Source organism: Marmota marmota, unplaced genomic scaffold, assembly GCF_001458135.2.
Source record: "Marmota marmota marmota unplaced genomic scaffold, marMar, whole genome shotgun sequence".
In the NCBI taxonomy this organism is placed as follows: Eukaryota; Metazoa; Chordata; class Mammalia; order Rodentia; family Sciuridae; genus Marmota; species Marmota marmota.
The window spans coordinates 3,079,957-3,096,486 of NW_026000052.1; the positions used below are offsets into that span (position 1 = coordinate 3,079,957).

Sequence of the window (16,530 nt, forward strand, 5' to 3'; positions counted from 1 at the left end):
CCTTTAAAGTGGCCCTGGAGGCCTGACTTCAAGCCTGTGGTGGTGGAACTCCAAGAACTGGAGCCTGGGAAGGAAGGAGGGTCATGGCTGCAGAGGCCACCACACTAGCCCAGGTATCAGCACTGGGCCTAGATGCTCAGATGAATTTCTGAACCACCCCCTTACAGATGTGGCCTCCTGGCCTCAGGAAAGGACCTGAGCCACCCAGGTCACGCGTGAATGGGAGGCATGGGAAGGGAGAGCCAGGCCCCAGGGAGGAGAGGGGTCCTGCCCTACTGCTGGGGGTTTCTGTCAGTGGGAGGTCAAGGATGGCATCAGAGTTGTTGGTGTTTGGACAGCAGCCTTGACATCCTGGCTGGTCAGAGTGGCCTACCCTGTGCCCTTTGCCCTTTACCCAAGCCCTAGGAGGGTAAGACCAGGTTCAGGACCTATTTGTTTTAGCTCTGGGGGAATGGCACTGGCGTTTCTTAAAGTGCTATGACAGCCTGTCCTAATGACTATAAAGAGCCCTGAGAGTCCCTTCTACAGCAGGAACTGGGTAGCCGCCAAGCAGGTTGGGATAGAGGTATGTACTTCTGCAAGGCATTACATCAGGTTGGGGCACCAGGGATGATGGTTCTAAGTGACTTGCCTAGGGTCCCTTTTTCCTAACTCTCCTGCTTCCAGGATGTTCTCCTTCCACTCTGCAAACTAAAAAGGCAAAGCCCCCCTCACGGGCCTCCCCCTTGCACACAGTGCCTCCCACCTCGCTGAGAAGCTCCAGAGCTCCCAGCACAGGGAGGAAGGGCTTGGAGTTTTCTCCACAGAAGGGTTTTCAAGGCCTGAGGCTTTAGAGTCTCAGCTCTCCTGCACACTGGCTCTGTGATCTGGGGTAAGTCCCTTCACCAGCTTGAGCCTCCGTTTCCTTACCTGCAAGCCTGGGACAGAACGCCTCGCCTGCCTCTGGATGCGTGGGAGAGCACGGCTCAGTGCGCTAGCGAGCTTCAGTATGGTGAAGATCTATTTCCTTGGCCAAACTCCTGCTCAACCTGAACCAAACTCAGTGACCCCAAGGGCGTGGGGTGGGTCCTGCCCACACCAGGAAACTCGAACCCTGCAGGTGGCAGGCAGAGGGCCTCGAGGGAAAGCTTTTGTTTTTGACGTTTTGTATTAGGGTCTGACATACGCAACATGTACCTTCAGGTACAGCTGGATAAAAGCTGACTTACATATATGCCCGAGTAATCTTCACCCAGAACAAGTTTCGAAACATGTCGGTGAACTGAGCCTTTCAAAACTCGGAGAAGGAGCTAGCGGTCCTTGTTTTCATCTCGGTGGCCCTGTCCCGGAATCTTAGGCTGAGACTTCTCTCGCGCCTGTCTCTCGGTGGAGAGATGGAGAAACTGAGGCTCAAGAAAGAGAAGGTCCCCGGACAGAGCCAGACCCTCCCGTGCTCCTCCCCAGCCGAGGACTTGGCGCCCTTTCCGCCGCCAGCGAACTCGGGTCGGGGGCCCCCGCCCCGCCGCCGGGACTTTGCCCGCGCAGCGCGCAGGGTGGAGGCGAGGGCGCGGCCGAGCGCGGCTCCTCCCCGCAGGCCCGCCCGCCCGCGCGCCCCCGCCGGGCTAATTAGGCGCGCGGTTTGTTTACAAACACGGGCTGCCGGCAGGTGCGCGCCGGCCGTCTGAGCGCGGCTGGGGTTCGAGNAGTTAAGTGGCTTCACTTGGGGCATTTGTCCCTTTAAAGTGGCCCTGGAGGCCTGACTTCAAGCCTGTGGTGGTGGAACTCCAAGAACTGGAGCCTGGGAAGGAAGGAGGGTCATGGCTGCAGAGGCCACCACACTAGCCCAGGTATCAGCACTGGGCCTAGATGCTCAGATGAATTTCTGAACCACCCCCTTACAGATGTGGCCTCCTGGCCTCAGGAAAGGACCTGAGCCACCCAGGTCACGCGTGAATGGGAGGCATGGGAAGGGAGAGCCAGGCCCCAGGGAGGAGAGGGGTCCTGCCCTACTGCTGGGGGTTTCTGTCAGTGGGAGGTCAAGGATGGCATCAGAGTTGTGGGCCCGGAGTCGACTTCGCTCCCCTACCAGTTGCTGGATTACTTTAGCCAGGCCAGGAGAAGACCGAGTTCCCGTTTTGAAATCAGCCTGAAGAGCTCTTAATCCGGCCCAGGTCGAGTTGGATCGGGAGGGGTGGGGGCGCTTCCCTCCTTCCTACTTGGGGTGGGCACCGGCGTGGCAACACGGTGCAAGCCCATCTGCGGAGTAGTGCGCACCAAACCTTCTCCTACGTGGGCTTTGAAGGCTCCCTGTGAATAAAGCTGGGGGCCTGGGGACGTCCTTTCTCCCCCGCTTGCGGTGTCCGGGGCAGAGCCGCAGTGAGGGCCAGGGGCAGCGCGCTTGGTTCGCCAGGACCCACTTGAAGCGGACCAGTGGTCCACCGTGAGTTCCCGCTGTTGTGCCCAATCCCGAAGTGTGTGCGGTCCAGAATTTTGGTTGAGATTCTGCTCAGAAATGCACAGTTGGTGTCCCCCGCCCCTCTAAGTTAAACTTATTGACTGCAGAAGTTAATGGTAGTGGGGGGGGGGCATGCATTTCTAGACCCGCCAACAGGGCTGGACGCCTGGAGAAACCTAAGCTAGGGAGTCTCCCGGGTTCTCTTTGTGCCCTGCTCTCCTCCCAGGAGGAGGTAAGTTTCCTTCCCTTGCTGTTTCAGACCTTTTCTTACTCTTTCCTTTACTATGGAAATTCTTCCTGAGTCTATGCCGCGTTAGCATTTTGAGTGAGTTTTTTTTACTGGCGTTGCTGGGGGTCTAGGAAAGGGCGGGCCTCAGGTTAGGGACCTTCTAGGTGTGGAGGCAGGCTGCCTTTCTTCCCCAGGGGCCCCAATGAGGCTTTTCATTTACAAATAAAGGTCTGTTTGCCTTATGTCGGGCCTTGATGTGTGCTGGTGGTTACTGATCAGGAGAGATAAGGCACAGCCCAGACGGTGTCAGGAGGTGGGGGCATTTTTGACCTTCCTGGTAACGGCAGGGCACTGAGTGTCTGCAGAGACAGTCCAAGCAGCTGCAGAGATCTGGTGCTTGCCCTGTCACTGAGAAGTTCAGGGAGGAGGGATTTGAAAAGCTTTCTTAGGGTGGACAGTAAGCACCATTTTGACTTTTGGTTTTAGAAAGTAGAGCGATTGCTTTGGAAGTGAGATTTGAATAGAGGACAGATTTGTAAAACTTCTCCCTTGCTAGACTCCAGGCAGTCTTCCACAGAAAGTGAAAGTGGGGGAGTGTCTCAAGGGAAGGCCAAGGCCCCTTGGCAGGGGCTCCTGCCTGCCTGAAGTCCTGTGTCCTGGGCCTCCCAGGGTTGCCTTGTCTTTCTCCTGGTTTACTGTGGCAGAGCTCTCCTGGAGGGCTGGGGGCCCAGACGCTTCCAAGCGGAGTGATTGGTACAGGATGGTCAGGCTATCAGGTACATTTGCCCTGGGGATATGTCAGGAACCAGTCGCCCTCCCCAAGTCCCTGCAGCTGGGGGAGCTTGCCTTGACTGCTCTGCAAGTCTTGATTTTGGAAACCATGAAGGTATTTGGCTCAGTGGTGAGGCTGATCAACAGTGGGGCCCTCTTGCCCTCTGGACTGGTTATTGGCATAGGCAGACTTCTCATACCTGCAGAGGAAGCCAGTATCTAGTTGTGTCTGATCCTTGCTTCAAATGAGAAACTGTGGCAGCCAGCAGCATTCCATCCCCTAAGAAAGTCTCTGGGTTTTGTGGGGTTCTGCTGACCTGGGTGAGCCTGGGGCTCTGCCCCTTGCTGGAGCACAGGAGATCAGGCCACTGCTGCCACACGTAGGTCCCCATGGCTAGAGCATATATCCTCAGCATCCTCTTTTCTGTGAAACCCAAGCAGCCGAGGAGTCCTTGTGCTCTGCTGCCTGGGGTGGTGGGGCTCTTATCAAAGGAAGCATCCCGTTTGGATCATGTATTGTGTTGGTGGCTTTGAGTGTGAGTCTTTCAGCCAGTTCAGGTCCGAATTCACATTGGAGCTGGGAGCCCCCCCCCCCGCCCGTGTGTGTGTGTGTGTGTGTGTGTGTGTAGCTGTTGGCTGTCTCTGGCCAGTGTCTGTCTCATGAGGGATTCAGTTCTTAGGTACTTACTCTGCAGGACCCTGTAGCCTGGAATTGGAGGTGCATTTTGGAGAAGGTTCTCCTTTCCTCAGAAGCCTCAAAGTCCTGCAGAATCCGCAGAAGCTAATGAGCTATTGGGAGGGCACTTCAGCTTCTTGGGACGTGTCATATGGGTGCAGTAACATCTAGGTGTCCCTGGTCAGGTGTCTCCTAGTGTGTTTGGAAGTTGGGCATGACAATGAATGTCTCAGGCATCTCCATATCCATTGGATTCCCAGGGTGATCTGCAGAGGAGGGACCTGTGGAATTGGAATCTGGGGCAGAGGGGACCTCCATGTCACAAGGAGCTTGGAGTCTGTCGCTGGGAGCTCTGGGTCCTGGGGGCAGAATGTCCTCAGCTTTTTCACAAGGACTGAGAGAGGTCTGGTGTGTACGTTTCTACCTGCAACGCCCACCTGCACATGAAGGCTGCTGCCCTCGTGGTGGTCACTGTGTGTCTCTGGTGGCACTGCAGAAGGAAGAGGAGTGAGCTGGGCAATGCAGTGGGTTCCCTTCCTGGACAGTGCTGCCTGACCATCTGGGGCAGATCTAGGGGATATAGTGTGGCATGCAAAGGGTCCGGGCCTGGTTGTCTTCCAGACAGGAGCTGGGTGCTGCCTGGCCCCAAGATGCTCACCACATGACGGGGCCCTTGATGGTGCCCGCCCCACACTAGGGTGGGTGTGGACCACTGTGACTTCGGGAGCTGTGGACTTAAAATGAGGCATGTACCTTTGCTGGGCTCTGAGTTCTAGCTCCACCTCAGTTTGGCCTGCACCCTGTCTTGAGGGGTGGCTAGACTGAGGGCAGGGCAGGCTGGCTGCCCCTGAGTATCAGGGCAGGGCAAGGTGGCAGTCCTGAGCTCCTGGCCCTCCTACCACTGCTGTTCTTCTTGTTCCCAAGTCCTCCCAGCCTGTGACTTCAGTCTGCCTCACTTCCCATCTGTTAAATGGGATGGTGGAGCTGGCTCCTTCTTAGGGCCATTGCCCAGGGCCAGCAGGCGGGGAGGGCTGGGGTGGGGGTTGCTCTGGAGCAAACAGCTGGTGTGCATGGCACCTCCCCTGCTCTGGCCAGCTCCTGCATCAGGTGCTGGTGGGAAGGTGTTCAGGTCAGTGGTTCTGAGCTGAGGGCGGGCAGCATGGGATCTCCCGGCAGTCCTGGCCGCTGATCTTGCTGGAGGCGGTTGAGGGGCAGGTTAGAGAGGCAGGGCCTGGCACCCAACCAGGCAGGGTCCTTTCCTAGCTTTCTTCTACTGTATGAGTGGGGCTCTTCAGGCCACCCTAGAGGGGAGCTATTATAGTGATTATTCTTTGATCCCACAGACCAGGGTGCTGGGTAGACTCCAGCCTGGCTCCAGAAAGTACTGAGTGAGGGGAGTGTTGGTCCATCTGAGCCTTGGTGCTCACCACGCCACTGCAGTGTTGCTGGGCCACCTGACTGGGGACAGTACCCCCTTCCCTCTCCAGGGCGAGTGTCTTCCTCTGTGTCCTTCTGGGGAGAATATCCTTCTGGGCTGTGGCTCTGTGGTCACCCCCACCCATGCAGGGGCCCTTGAGTGCAGCAGGTGGCCTGGTGCATGGCCACTGAGCTCTCCAGAGGGACGGGCCAGGGCCTGGCCTGCTGGGCCCCTGGCCAGGAGTCCTGGTTTCTCAGCAAGAGTGTGAAGGGACTCAAGTGTAAGGTGTCCGCCTGTCCTTGCTGTTGTGGCTATGGTGGGGGGTCAGGGTCTGTGTTGAGGTGGACGTCCCTGCAGCAAAGGAACCTTCAAAGGCTGGCTCCCAGGTGGGCTGCTGCGGCCTGAGGAAAAAACCTGGATCCAGAAAGTGGGGGGGTGGTTGGAGGAGAAGCAGGGACCGCAGCTGCTGCCTGGGGAGCGCCTGCATGCCTGGCCGTGGGACAGCCCCGTGGGTCCAGTGGAGCAGGGCACATAGGATGGGGCCAGGGCTGCCAGATAGGGCTGGGCAGCTGTTGCAAGGCAGGTGTGATGTGGACCCGACAAGCATGGGGCGCTGGCCAGGGGCGCCTAGACAGCAAGGGCCCTGTGCCTCTTACATGGGAGAGTCTGTCCTGGACAGGGAGGCCCCGCCCATGCTGACTGCCCGCCCTGGGGCCGCTTGGAGGCCCCTGGCCCTGGTTCCTGCCCTGGCTTGTGGAAGCAGTTGGCTCCGTCTGTCACTGAAGCTGGCCCTCCCTTATGGATCCAGTTTCCCGCAGCCTGAGGGCTGGCCCCAGGGTGGCCGCTCCAGGGGCACTCATTCTGTCTGCCAGGGCAGAAGGCAGCAGTGCCTGTAGCATGGCTGTGGAATTCCCCGGAGGTGGCATGGGCCTGGCGTCCTGGCTGGGTCGGCCTCACCCTTTGGCTCTCCCCACCCTGAGCCCCCTCTTCCTCACCTGGAACCCCATGGGTGCCACACTAGGATGGAGCAGCATCGGCCACTCGGAGTACAGGAAGCCATCAGTATGGGGTCCCCAGGACTGCCCCAGGGGTGTGAGAGATACTGTGACAGGAGTCCTCAGGAGAATGATGACCCCAGGTAGATGGAGAGAGCGGGCCACCCTCCCATTGGAGGAGCTGGCCTCCTTGAAGGCTGTTTTGTGGCCAGTGGGGACAGTGGATCTGAGCAATAGGGGAGACCAGGGCCACTGAGATCCAGAGGAACCACCCCGCCCAGCTTCCTTCCCACTCTGCTGCCCATGAGCCTGCCCTTCTGGAGCTCTGCTGCCCTCTGGGGTGTGTGCACCCTTGGAGTGACTGGGGACACGTGCCCCTCCTCTGCACCCATTGTCACATCCACCCGTTCCTGAACACGCCCAGGGCTGTGTCTCTGCAGATCCTCCAGTGCCCCAGGTGGGAGCCCCATGAGCATGCCCCCTGCCTGGCCCTGTAGGGTCCCTGCTCCCCAACCCCCACATGGCTCCTGCAGCCTTCCCATCTGTCTGCTGAAACACCCCAAAAGGGTCCCTGCTCTGGGGCCAGGTGAGGCTAGAGATGCCACCTGCTGTCCTCTAGCTGGCCCAACCAGGGCCAGGGAGGTGCCCTCCATGTTGGGTGAGTGGACATTGTCCTTGCCTTGAAGCTGGGCTGTGGTGCTGGCCCTCAGTACCTGCTGCCCAGCAGTGTCCAGCTCCAAGAGGGGATCCTGAGCTTACGGCAGGCAGTGTGGCAGGAGGAAGCCAGTGGGACTTACTACTGAGTTTTCGAGGGGTCTTCCATGGGGTGATCCCTGCTCCCGCTCCATCTGTCCAGGCCCTGAAACAGCACTGGCCTCCTAGCTTTGCCGCTGGCCCTCTGTGAGCTCAGGGGGGGTGAATTTCTGCTCGAGGTTCAGTCTTCAGCTCCTTTGGAGGAGGAAGGCAGAGCCTGGGCGTGGGGGCCCCACCCTTGCTGCTGGCTCCTGTGGCGTCCTGGCCCTGGGCCTCCCTGGTGCCCTCTGACCTGGGCTTTCTCTTGTGTTGGAGGACTTGCGGTCTGTCTGTTTCCGCTCTGTGGTTTCAGATCCTCTGTCAAGGCTTTGCCTCTTGCGGACTTTCACCCACACTTGCGCAGTCCCCGTCGGCCCTGGTGGGAGCACCTGGGGGCCCTTACTATGGACTGCAGGGGAGGCCTGGGAGAGATGGGCCTCAGGAAGGGCCCCAGAGCCTCAGTTTCCCACTCTGTGATGGGGTCCACCCCTGCTTCGCCATGCCTGGCCAGAGCGGGCATACCTCATCTGCTTCTAGGCCCTGGTCTGCGAGGACCGCGGAGGATGGGAGAGCTGCTGTTCCTGGTGGTACTGTTGGCGGGTACAGAGCCAGGGCTGCATGGAGGGCATGGCGCACCCAGCCCCTCTACGGGGTAGGTTTAGGCCATGTCAGGAAGGCTGGCATCCAGCCCTGCCACCACAGTTCCAGCTGGACCCTCTGCTCCCCCAGGAGAAGGGGCGTTTACCTAGAAGACCAGACCTCCCCCTGCTGCCCATTCCCCAGCGGGCAGGTGGAATACAGGGGATAGTGGGCCTCAAGTGTGCCACTTGTGTCTGGGGTTCCTTTGGCGCCCTCTCCAGCACACCTCTGGCCATGCCACATAAGTCCCTCTCATTGGCTCCAGCTGCTTGCAGGGAGCAAAGTCATGGTCCCCAGGTCACCTAGTGGGGTGCAGGAAACTGAGCACGTGTGCCAGGCAGGGGCAAGGAGAAGGCGCATCATCTTTCACAGGGTGCAGACCAGGATGTAGAGGGTGCTCAGCCTCCAGAGCAGGGGAGCTCATGGCCTGTCCTGCTTTGTCCAGACCCCGCTTGTTTTTAGCCCCCATCATGCAGCAAATCCCAGACACATCCCACTTACACACCTTCCACCGTGAGTCTCTGAAAGGGCCTTTGAAAAACCAAAACCTTACAGGTGGCCGTGGCCCGTGTCTATAATCCCAACAACTCGGGACAGAGGCAGGAGGATCGCAAGTTCTAGGCCAGCCTCACAAGTAAGTTAGGCCCTAAGCAACAGGATGAGACTCTGGTCTCAAAAAAGTAAAAAGCACTAGGGATGTGGCTCTGTGGTCAAGGCCCCTGGGTTCAATCCCTGGTATTAAAGAAAATCATAACCTCAGTACCTTCACCTGAATCTATCAGCACCAGTTCCAAAAGATGGTCAGGTACTTGGTCAGCATTGGGGTCACTTCCTTGGCTCGCTCTCCAACAAGCATTTCTAGCAAAGTAGCACCAGACTCAGGCTCCAGAAGCCCACATGCTTCCCCGCATCACCCCTTGGCCCTGGGCTCCAGGCCTGCTCTTGGTCACACTGGCCTGGTTTGTGGACTGTACAATGGAGCCTGCCAGCCACCTGCCCTCACTCCCTCCCAGGGATTCCCGGCTCTTCATAGAAGCCAGCCCCAGCCACGGTGGCCTTCCTTGCCACTAGGTCACTCTCTTGTAGGTCCCAAAGCTCTGGGATGAAGTTTTCCCCCCTAATTGTTCTGCAGTAGAACTTGTCCCCTCAGCAGAGGGAAGGCTGACCTTAGAGTGTTTGTTTTCCTGCTGAGGACTGTCTGGGATGGGAGGTGACCTCGGGCCTGGGGGAGGTGTGCGTACAGGAGGGACACCCCTGCCCCATGGAATGCAGACCTGGCTGGTCAGGCTGAGGAGAGGCAAGCCAGCCAGGGCTTGGGCTGGGAGGGGGCAAGGGGTGAGGGCTGTCCTGGTCCACTGAGTGCAATTCTGACCTTCCTGTTTCCAGAGCTGGCTTGGGGCCAGCATGCCAAAAGTCTGTGGGATGTCAGATAGGACCCCAGATGTCACTTTGGTAGGCTTCATGGGACCCCTGGGGTGACTGGGGACACATCCCCTGTGCCCATGGGCACATCCAGCTCTAGCATTTGCCAGGTGGCTCCTTGCCCCCCAAACGTCCCTTCCTCATAGGTGGGGAGCTGTGGCCTTGGGGCTCCCTGCCTGCCTGGAGAGCTCTTGGGGTGACGGCCAGGAGCTGAGAGCTTTTAGGGTCAGGGGGCCTGACTCTGGGTCCCAAATGGCGAGCTAGCTCTGTTGGAGATGTGCTGCTCACTCGGCCAGCGGCCCACCCTCTGTCTACCCAACCTGGGGCTTGGCATGGCCTGGTGACCACACCTTCCTGGACGGCCTGGTGTCCCGCTCGTCCCCTTGCTGTGGTTCTCCAGCTCTGCAGTGACCTCATTCCAGGAGCACAGGATGGAGAGACACAGGGCCTGGGCCCGATGCCCATCCTGCATGCTCCACGGTCTGTCTGGTGGGTCACAGTTGTGACGCGCAGCTCCGTTGTGAACACGTGTGCATGGTCTGGGCAAGGGGGCTGCTGGCATATCCCCTCACGTCCTTGGTGTTTCCATCAGTCCACCTACTGGGCCCTGCCTGCAGGCCCAGCCCACGGGGCACTGGTGACTGAGAGCCAAGGAGGCGCCCCAGCAGGGCTGAAGGTCCTGCCTGGGTGCCCTGTGCCCACCTTACCACTGCCCAGCCTGGCCTCGCAATGTGCCGTCCCAGGGTCTGTCTCAGGTCATTTCTTTCTGGAAGCCTCCTGGCCCCCGGCCTGCTGGGCAGTGGCTTGGGCCACAGGGTGATGGCGCCCCTCAAGGCTTTGCTGCCCCCAGGTTGTCCTGGCAGTTTCTGGGCCTCCCTCATTCTTGTGGGTTCAGCGCTGGTGTGGCGTGGCGTGGCGTGGCATGGTATGGCATAGCACAGCGTGTGCCGACGCCTGGTTCACGCAGCTCTGGTCTGGTGGAGGGTGGTGAGGTGGCAGGATGGCAGAGTGAGCCAGGACTCTACTGGCTGTTGGTGGCTTTCCCCAGACCTGCCACTCTTCCAGGCTCAGCTTGAGGTGTGCCTGGAAGAGCAGGTGCTGCCTGGGGCTTTTGGGAACCACCAGGACCCCGTCGCAGAGCCCCTTCCCACCTCCCCTCCCTTGGAGGCTGGGCTCCCTGAGCTCTCTGGTTGGGTATGTTCCCCAGCCCATGTCCTGCTGTCCCTCGCCCATCTCTACCAGGCGCCTTGGAGTGAAGGACGCCTTGGAGTGGAAGGGCCTTGGACCCCTTCCAGGCACATGTGTCCCCTGTGTCTCGGGTCCTGGGGTCCACACACTGGCTGCACAGGGAGCAGGCTTCCCATCACTGGGAGGCAACTGGGGTGCAGCGCAGCCTCCTGTCCTGGGGCTGGGCCTCCTGTGGCAGTCCTAGCTGCCCGAATGCCACAGCCTCGGCTCCACATCCAGGGGATTCCAGAAGGTTCCGAGAGGCCTGGGAAAAGTGAGGACTAGCATGGCTGCAGCAGCTACATGTCCCAAAGCCCTGTCACTTTGGGCCCTGCTGGCCAGTGTGGTGTCAGGGGAGGCCTAGAGGGTTTTGAACAGTGAGTGCCTGGACCTGGCTTCTGGTGAGCAGGTCTTGACCAGAGTGCTGCTGCTAAGCAGAAATGCCCTGGTAGGCTGGGGGTAGGAGGAGCCCCCCGAGGGTGACCCAGGCTTGTGCCTAGCCGCTGTCTCAGGTCATTTCTTTCTGGAAGCTTCCTGGAGGTGAGGACACAGCCTTGTGGTGATTGGCCCATACTGGTGGGGCTGCCTTCCCCACTGAGCCACCGCCGGGGCCGGTGCCCAGTTGGCCAGATGTAGGACCTTGAGGCGCCCCAGAATGGCGCCCTGGGAGCTGCTGTGCAGCACGGCTCCTGATGGCCAGGGGCCCTTCTCTGAAGAGGGACAAGCAGGGTGGGGGCCTGGTGGGCAAGGAGTGGCTGGGCTGGGAAGGAGCAGACATTCTGTTAACGACCAGCGTTCTGGGGGCAGAGCCCTGGTTTGTGGCCCTTGCCAACTGTGGTGCAAATACGCCCGCTGTGGCATTGGACGGGGCCAGCAGGACATCAGCCGGCTCCCAGCCCATCTTCACTCTGGAGAGACTTGCCAGTGGCTGTCTGGCATCCAGTAGAATCTGGCTCCTCTCCAACATGGGCATTACCTGGAAAACCTAGAGGGCAGGGGTGCAGCGCCAGCCCTGGCCTGGAGTGAAGGGCACACAGTGAAGCTGCCCAGCTTCCTGCTCCGGAGAGTGAGGGTGGGTGCGGGTGCCCAGCACATGCTGCCAGGGCTCTTGCTTTCCCCACGGTTCCCGCTGTCCCAGCCATTGGTAGGGCTGCCAGGGCCTCGGCTCTGGTAGGGCCAGTGTTCCCAGCAGCTCCAGCCCGGCCTGGGGCGGCTCCCCAGCCCCTTGTTTGCCCTGAGGAGCAGAGGAGGCGGACTGCAGGGTCGGAGCCGCCTCCCTCGCTGTCCTGATTGGCCGAGGGCCAGGCCGTGTCACAGCCAGCCGCCATCACAAACCCCAGAGCTGTTCTCCTGGTTACGTTAGAACTCGCCCCGCACCACGCTTGTAGTAGACACATGTCGCTTGTAGTAGACACGTGTCGGTCACTGCTGATCCCGCCGGCCCTGGCTCTCCTGGGGCTGCGTTATAGTTCTCTGCACTTTCTCTGCTTGTGGATTGTCCTTAAAATCTTGCCACAGCCAAGAAAAGTGCAAGGTTTGGGGAAAGCAAATCAGCCCTGGCAAGTGGTGGTTTGGTGGGCGGCGAGCCAAGTGGCTTCGTCCTCGGCACACCCGTCTTTAGCCGTGTTCCCACCTGCAAGCAGGTGGCCTGTGCTGTCTTACCCCACCATCCGGCACTCCTCCTCCCGCAGGTTGACAGACAGTGGCTGGAGAGGCCCTCTGTACAGGTGACAGCTACATATCAGGGCAGGTGGGAAGGCCAGTGGCCTTGCTGGGACCAGGCGGTGTCTACATTGAGGTGGCAGAGGTGGGGACTCTGGGGTGACGGGTTTCTGTCCTTGGTCCCCTGCAGGTGTTGCCTGGTTGGGCCCAGAAATGGGATGCCAAGCCTCTTCAGGGAGCACAGAAGGCGCAGGGGCCTTTTGGAGCTGCAGCCGTGACGGCAAGTGAGCCAGCTGCTGGAGGATGTCCACAACCACCACGGCCGCCCCCGCGGGGATCCCGGCGGCTCCGGGCCCTGTGAACCCACCCCCGCCCGAGGTCTCCAACCCCAGCAAGCCCGGCCGCAAGACCAACCAGCTGCAGTACATGCAGAACGTGGTGGTGAAGACGCTCTGGAAGCATCAGTTTGCCTGGCCCTTCTACCAGCCCGTGGACGCAATCAAACTCAATCTGCCTGTGAGTAGCCCTGCGCCCGAAGGCCTTCTGCCCACCCTGGGCTCCCAGCCTTGCCCCTGTGTCTTGGCCAGGTGATGCTGGAGATGTGGCAGGTGCTGTTAAGCCGAGGACAACCTGTGCCTCCAGTAGCCCACAGCCCCAGGGTAATGGCCTGTGACCCCCAGTAGGAAGGAGCAGCAGGGCTACGGGCTTATGGGAGAGTGGGCGGTCAGTCTTGGGTGCAGGAGTTGGGGAGCAGGCAGGAGGTGCCGACATTGTTGGGGCTCAGGAGCAGATCTGTGCAACTGAGGCCTGACCTGGGGCCGTGTGCATGTCCGCCTGTCACACCCACTTGTCTTCCGATGTCAGCTGCACACCAAGACCTGAACTCTAGGCGATGGTGCCCCCAGCATCTGTTCAGTATTGGTCTGGACCCAAATAGAGAAACCCTGAGAATTGCGAGGAGAATCCCCTGCCTTGTACTTGGTGGTCTGGATTCTTGGCCGAGCTTGGCCCCTGGCCACTGGTGGGTTTAGAATGCCTAGAATGGGCCAGGCACAGTGGTGCACGCCTGTAATCCCAGCAGCTCAGGAGGCTGAGGCAGGAGGATCCCAAATTCAAAGCCAGCCTCAGCAGCTCAATGAGGCCTCGTCTCTAAGTAAAATATACAAAAGGTCTGGGATGTGGCTCAATGGTTAAGCAATCCTGGGTTCAATCCCGGATACTGAAAAAAGAAAAGTTACCTGGATGGGGCTTGGCCCCTTCTGTAGCACGTAGATCAGCTCAGGGTCTGCAATAGCTCCAGGTAGGAGTTTTGGACTGGCTGTAGATGGTCTCAGACCCAGTGCTCACCTGCCCTCAGGTGGCCCAGCTCTAGCACCCAGCCCGAGGACCTCATTATGACCCCTTGCTACACTTGGGAAGTGAGAAAGTAGTCATGCAGAATTTCTTGTGATACCTCTGAAAATCTCTTTTCTAGGATTATCATAAAATAATAAAAAACCCGATGGATATGGGGACTATTAAGAAGAGACTAGAAAATAATTATTACTGGAGCGCAAGTGAATGTATGCAGGACTTCAACACCATGTTTACAAATTGTTATATTTACAACAAGGTAAGAAGACACCAAGTGTGGCTCTAGATGCTGGTTTGGGCCCAGGATGGCCTAGTCCCTGGGTGGCCTTGGCTGGGTTGGCCCCAAGGGCTGGTTCCCCATAAGTCAGGGGGCTGTGGAGGTGCTCAGGCTCGGAGCACAGCCGGCCCTGACCACCCACAGCCTTGACCTCCTTACCTGGGCCTAGACATCTTACCCCAGCGACCCTCGGAGCAGTGCAGCCTGAGCTTGACCCGCCTGGCAGCTGCCTGGACAGCAGAGAGCACTTCTGCTGAGCAGAGCTGCCGGCGGAGTGGTTTCAGGGAGGGGGCAGTTTAGGGAAGTTGCCTGGGGTCCTGGTTTTGTGGCGGTTTTTTTGTCTTATTTTTTGGGGTACCAGGGATTGAATAGAGGGGCACTTGATCACTGAGCCACATCCCCAGCCCTGTTTTATATTTTATTTAGAGACGAGGTCTCACTGAGTTGCTTAGTATCTTGCTTTTGCCGAGGCTGGCTTTGAACTCACGATCCTCCTGCTTTAGCCTCCCGAGCTGTTGGGATTATAGGCGTGGGTCACTGTGCCTGGCTTTTTTTTTTTTTTTTGATAGTACATACCTTAAGTAGAGGTGAAGGGTACTGGGCTGTTTGCGGCTCTTTGTCCCCATGGGATGGGATGAAGGCTACAATTTTGTTGTTTTTCTTTTTGGTTGTGTTGTGGATGGAATCCGGGCCTCGGGCATGCTGGGCATGCTGGGCAAGCACTCTGCCCCATGATACCCCCATGGCGGCTGTTTCTTATTTATTTTTTTGAGATACTGGGGATTGAACTCAGAGCTGCTCTACCACTGGGTCACAACCCCAGCCTTTTAAAATTTTTTATCCCGAGGCAGGGTCTGCTGAGGCTGACCTAAAGCTTGCCACTTTCCTGCCTTAGCCTCCCTGAGCCACGGGGGTTGTGGGTGCATGCCACCGCACCTGGGTGGCTCTGGGAGTTTCCACACTGAAATATGTTTGTCTAGTGTCCTCTCCACCAGGTCTCTTAACAGATTCTACATAAAGGCTTCCTTGAGCCACAACCCACAGTGTTTTTTGCAGGATCATGCTCCTTTCCCAGCAAGTGACCCGGGCTCTCTGTCTTTAGCCCACAGATGACATAGTGCTAATGGCCCAAGCCTTAGAGAAAATTTTTCTGCAGAAAGTGGCCCAGATGCCCCAAGAGGAAGTTGAGTTATTACCCCCTGCTCCAAAGGGCAAAGGCCGGAAGCCGGCTGCGGGGACCCAGAGTGCAGGTAAAGGGGAGGGGGATGGGGGATGTTCTGTCCATGGCGCACAGGTAGATGGGCTGGGGTGCCAGGCCTGTGGCCCTCGGGCCATTTCCCTGTCCACTGGGTGGGATGGGTGGGATGAGCTTGCAGGCGCCAGTTTGTGCTGGAGAGGTGGCTAGCCTGGGGGCAAGGAGGACATTGACATTTTTGCCGGCACGTGTCCCTGTTCTCCCCTTCCAAATCTTTCTCTGCTGTCTAATTGGTGACCTGAGCGTCACTGTCATCTGTCTTGCTCCTTGTTGGGGAGCCTGGTGGTAGAGTAGCACAAGCGCTGGGGTTGGGCTGACCAGGCGGGTTATGGAGGAGAGGAGCCAGGTAGAGGAAGACGGCCATGCAGCTGCCTGCACGGCTGGTTACCGATGATGGCCAAGTTCTGTCCCAGGTCCCTTGACCGCACAGCTGGTTCTTGGTGCCAGGCCGCGGGGCTTCTCTTGGTCTCCTCCCTCAGCCTCCTCTGGTTTCTGGCCAGGGGTGCTGCTGTCACAGTGAGCACTCAGCCAAGGTGAGCCAGCCCAACTTCTGCCCCAAGGTGCAGGACTGGGCTCTTGGCCAGGTCGGGCTCTGCTCTCACAGCCGGCCCCGGATGCACTCTGCTAGAAGGCATGGTCCTGGGTGCTTCTGGAGATGCAGCAGAAGCCTCCTGTGCTGAGTTTCTGTCCTTGTCTTGAAGGTACGCAGCAAGTGGCGGCCGTGTCCTCAGTCTCCCCAGCGACCCCCTTCCAGAATGTGCCCCCCACTGTCTCCCAGACGCCTGTCATTGCTGCCACCCCCGTACCAACCATCACTGCGAATGTCACATCAGTCCCTGTTCCCCCCGCTGCTGCACCGCCTCCTCCCACGACGCCCATCGTCCCTGTGGTCCCTCCCACGCCGCCTGTTGTCAAGGTGAGCATCTGGGGCCTGAGGTGGTCGTCGTGAGGTGGCTGGGGCCGACCTGTTGGGCTCCTGCAGTGGGCAGGTCCAGGGTGGGAGGGGAGCTCTGCGCCTCCTGGGGCTATTGGCTGTTTGGAGATGTTCTCTCTGCACAGACGAGGAGACCGAGGCTCAGGGGCTGGAGGTCACACGGCTGGTGAGGGCCGGGCTGGACTTGAACCCCAGCTTCTCTGGCCAGGCAGCCCTGGCCTTACAGCCCATTGGTCAAGGTGGGAAGGTGTGGGAGAGCAGCATGGGGGGCAGTCCCTCTCCTGCTCATGCCTGGGGAGAGCGGTGGCCAGTGAGTGGCACTGCTGGGTGTTGAGGGCCTCCGTCCACCCTGCTTGCTGGGAGCTCTTCACCATGGGCACCGCCCCTTCCTGGCTAGGCCTGGCTCTCCCGCAGGACGCGGCTCACGAGGCCCATACAGCCACTGAC

General features: G+C 59.2%; 1 protein-coding gene across 2 annotated transcripts in view; it reads left to right on the top strand.

Moving 5' to 3' along the window:
* The first annotated feature begins 446 nt into the window (after window positions 1–446).
* Brd3 (bromodomain containing 3) overlaps window positions 447–16,530 on the top strand; it is a 31,654-nt gene continuing 15,570 nt past the window's right edge. Inside the window, exons 1-5 of one of the 2 annotated variants that reach the window (XM_015505769.2) lie at window positions 447–565; window positions 12,455–12,780; window positions 13,739–13,876; window positions 14,997–15,144; window positions 15,851–16,065. In XM_015505769.2, the coding sequence (XP_015361255.1) occupies window positions 12,568–12,780; window positions 13,739–13,876; window positions 14,997–15,144; window positions 15,851–16,065 (714 nt within the window). In that variant the 5' untranslated portion in view covers window positions 447–565; window positions 12,455–12,567. Of the gene's footprint in view, window positions 566–2,031; window positions 2,151–12,454; window positions 12,781–13,738; window positions 13,877–14,996; window positions 15,145–15,850; window positions 16,066–16,530 lie in introns of those variants that run through there. The other variant, XM_048813370.1, reaches the window with a different exon arrangement.